The following is a 2,890-nucleotide window of genomic DNA, read 5'->3' as shown; positions in this document are numbered from 1 at the left end:
ATTGGGTAAGAATGAGTTCAAAGAAAAGTAACTGCTTTAAAATATCAATTATTTTACATTCTTAGTCTAAAATCACACCGAATAGGAGATACAATTCGACTCTGAATATTTCTTTGGGACAGAAACTTACACCTGAACACATCGAAGATAATGGCATATAGGTAGATAAAAATATATCTATGTATGAATTAAACTCACTCAGGCTGCAATAAAGCTTTGTCATTTACAACTAATATTGAAAATGCAGAACTAAAATCAATGCATCTGCAAAGAAATTGGGTACGTGGTGCCTGACAAGAAGTTTTTGCTGTCTCAGAAGTGTAATGTTTCTTTCTAATTGCAGTAAAAATTGCAAATGGCATTTCAAAACATATTAAATGTCTTAAAGTCAGTCTGTAACTTTTTGAGGAATCATGTAATTTATTATTTTCTTTGATATTTTGTGTGTTTTGAAAGGAGGGGCAGAAAAATACATGAGACTTCTGAGGGTTTACTCCTCACTTTGTGCTCAGACATCACTCTGATCTAACAAATATCATTTAACTGCTATTTCAAACATTAGGGCTTTAGTTTTCAACAGAAATAATCATAAACCGGCTGCACAGTTTGGTAATGGCATTTTTCACCTCCTTATTTTTCAAGGCATAAATCAAAGGATTGAGTAAAGGTGATAGGATAGTGTTGAATATCTCCACCATTTTGTCAAAGGAGAAAGAAACTGGAGGCCGCGCATATTCAAATATACACGGAATAAAGAACAAAACCACAACAGCAATATGAGACCCACAGGTGGAGAGGGCTTTCCTCTGTCCTTCAGCGCTGTGGTTTCTCAAGGAGAATAAGATGACACTATAGGACACAAGCAACATGAAGAAGATTAGGATGCAAAAAAATCCACTGTTGGCCACTATCATAAGGCCAAAGGCATAAGTGTCAGTGCAGGCAAGCTCCATTAAGGGAAACAAGTCACAAATAAAGTGATCAATAACATTCGGACCACAGAAAGGAAGTTGTAGAGTAAAAAGGAGTTGTATAATGGAATGCAGAAATCCCCCTGCCCAGGCTACTCCAATCAGAATGCCACAGAGCCTTGGGTTCATGATAGAAGTGTAGTGCAAGGGTTTGCAGATGGCCACATACCTGTCATAGGCCATAGACGTGAGGATAATTAACTCTGCCCCTGAGAAGAAGTGTTCAGCAAAGATCTGTATCATGCAACCTCCATAGGAGATGGTTTTCTTCTCATAGAGACAGTCAATGATCATTTTTGGGACAGTAACTGAGATGAAACATGCATCCAGGATAGATAGAAAAACCAGGAAGAAGTACATCGGGGAGCCCACGAGCGCTGGATTGCTGATGATGGCTGCCACAATCAGCAGGTTGCCACATATAGTTGCAATATAGAGAAACAAAAATATGAAAAATACAATTTTCTGAACATCTGAATTCTGTGAAATCCCCAGGAGAACAAACTCAGTGACGAGGCTTTGATTTTTCATGATTTTCTAGAAAAAACTCAAAGCTGCCACACTGACCATCCCAACCTACAATAAAAATGACAAGGTTACATCAGATAAGTTTATTATCATAACCACTCAAAATTTGTTCTTCCATGTGGTTCTTTTGATTCTGTCCTTCTTGATTTTTGAAACAAAAAAAAATGTTCTGAAAAAAAATAGTGTAATATCTGAGGAAATTCACTTTTTAAGACATGTAATAGTGCTAGACAGAGAGCCTCTCTAGAGGAACAAACCCAAATGTGACAGGATTCGGAGCCTATTATTTTTCAGTTGCCAAATAGATTACTTAGTCAGGGTTTCTTAGAGAAAGTTGTTAAAGGAGACTTTGAAACCTTATCTTATTTCTCAGGAATCAGGACATCAATTTTCTTGTCATGTGGAGCATAACCTTGGAATAATAGGCATACAGATGAAAGATGTCCCTGATCAGAAAATTGTTTTATCCACAGAGGGAAAAAGATGTCAATGGCACTTTAATATCACAGCTCTTCACAACAATTTCTGTTTACGTCTGAAGTCATAGGACCTTTAAGATAAATTAGTCAGGCCATATAAGAGAGAACTTCTATTAAAGATATTGAATTATATAAATATACAAAGAACATTACAAAACTGGTGAGAACTCATAATCCAGCAGAAGCCATACACTGCCTTATTCCGCAGGCCAGGGACCCCTCTTTCGGCTTCAAGGCAGTAATAAAAAGTGCTATAAAAAAGCCTATGACCTTCTAGGATCCACAAAACCCAAAGAAGATTGAGGTCCCTTCTTTAGTTGTACACTACTTCTTTACTCCTGCATATTCCAAGGGGACCAATGGGACATTTTCACCAAACTTGCGCTACAGTGGTTTGGCAGCCTCCAGCCATACCACACGAAGTCTACATTTAGCTTGATATTACACTTGATCTCCTATTTTCACAAAAAATGAACCAAGGTAACCATGGAAATAAGAATTCCTAAACCCCTAAACTACAGCTGAAGTAATGAATTGGCCAATGACACTTAACTCTTCCTGAAATCCTTGCACAAAATTATATACTACTGCTAGTGACAACCAGACATGTTGGAATTGTTCCAACAGGGAAATAACTCTCTAGGATAACTTAGTTTATCAATTCTCTGGCTACACTAGAGAGTACCTTGGCAGGAGAGCACAGGTGATGGATTAGAAAGACTTAAATCTTTCTACCTGCAAAAGACACAATGACTAAGCAGCATAGAAATACCACCACACTTTCGGAATGAAGACAGTAGCCTGGACAAGTCAATTAGAAATAGAAACTCTCGGATAAGGATTATAGCTAGAACATATTGAGGATCTTTAATGAGCTCAAAGAAACAGTGGTGCAAGATTAAGAAAGCATGA

The 2,890-nt window shown here is 37.5% G+C and overlaps 1 protein-coding gene across 1 annotated transcript; it reads right to left on the bottom strand.

Annotated features, from left to right (window-relative positions):
• Window positions 1-566: 566 nt before the first annotated feature.
• Window positions 567-1,502, bottom strand: LOC101539823 (olfactory receptor 4C15-like). The gene has a single exon (XM_004622067.2). The coding sequence runs from the start codon at window positions 1,500-1,502 to the stop codon at window positions 567-569; it is 936 nt and encodes a 311-aa protein (XP_004622124.2).
• Between the last annotated feature and the right edge of the window lie 1,388 nt (window positions 1,503-2,890).

This window comes from Sorex araneus, chromosome 6, assembly GCF_027595985.1.
Source record: "Sorex araneus isolate mSorAra2 chromosome 6, mSorAra2.pri, whole genome shotgun sequence".
In the NCBI taxonomy this organism is placed as follows: Eukaryota; Metazoa; Chordata; class Mammalia; order Eulipotyphla; family Soricidae; genus Sorex; species Sorex araneus.
Note: the sequence above shows the minus strand (reverse complement) of the source record. Positions and strands in the feature narration are given on the sequence as shown.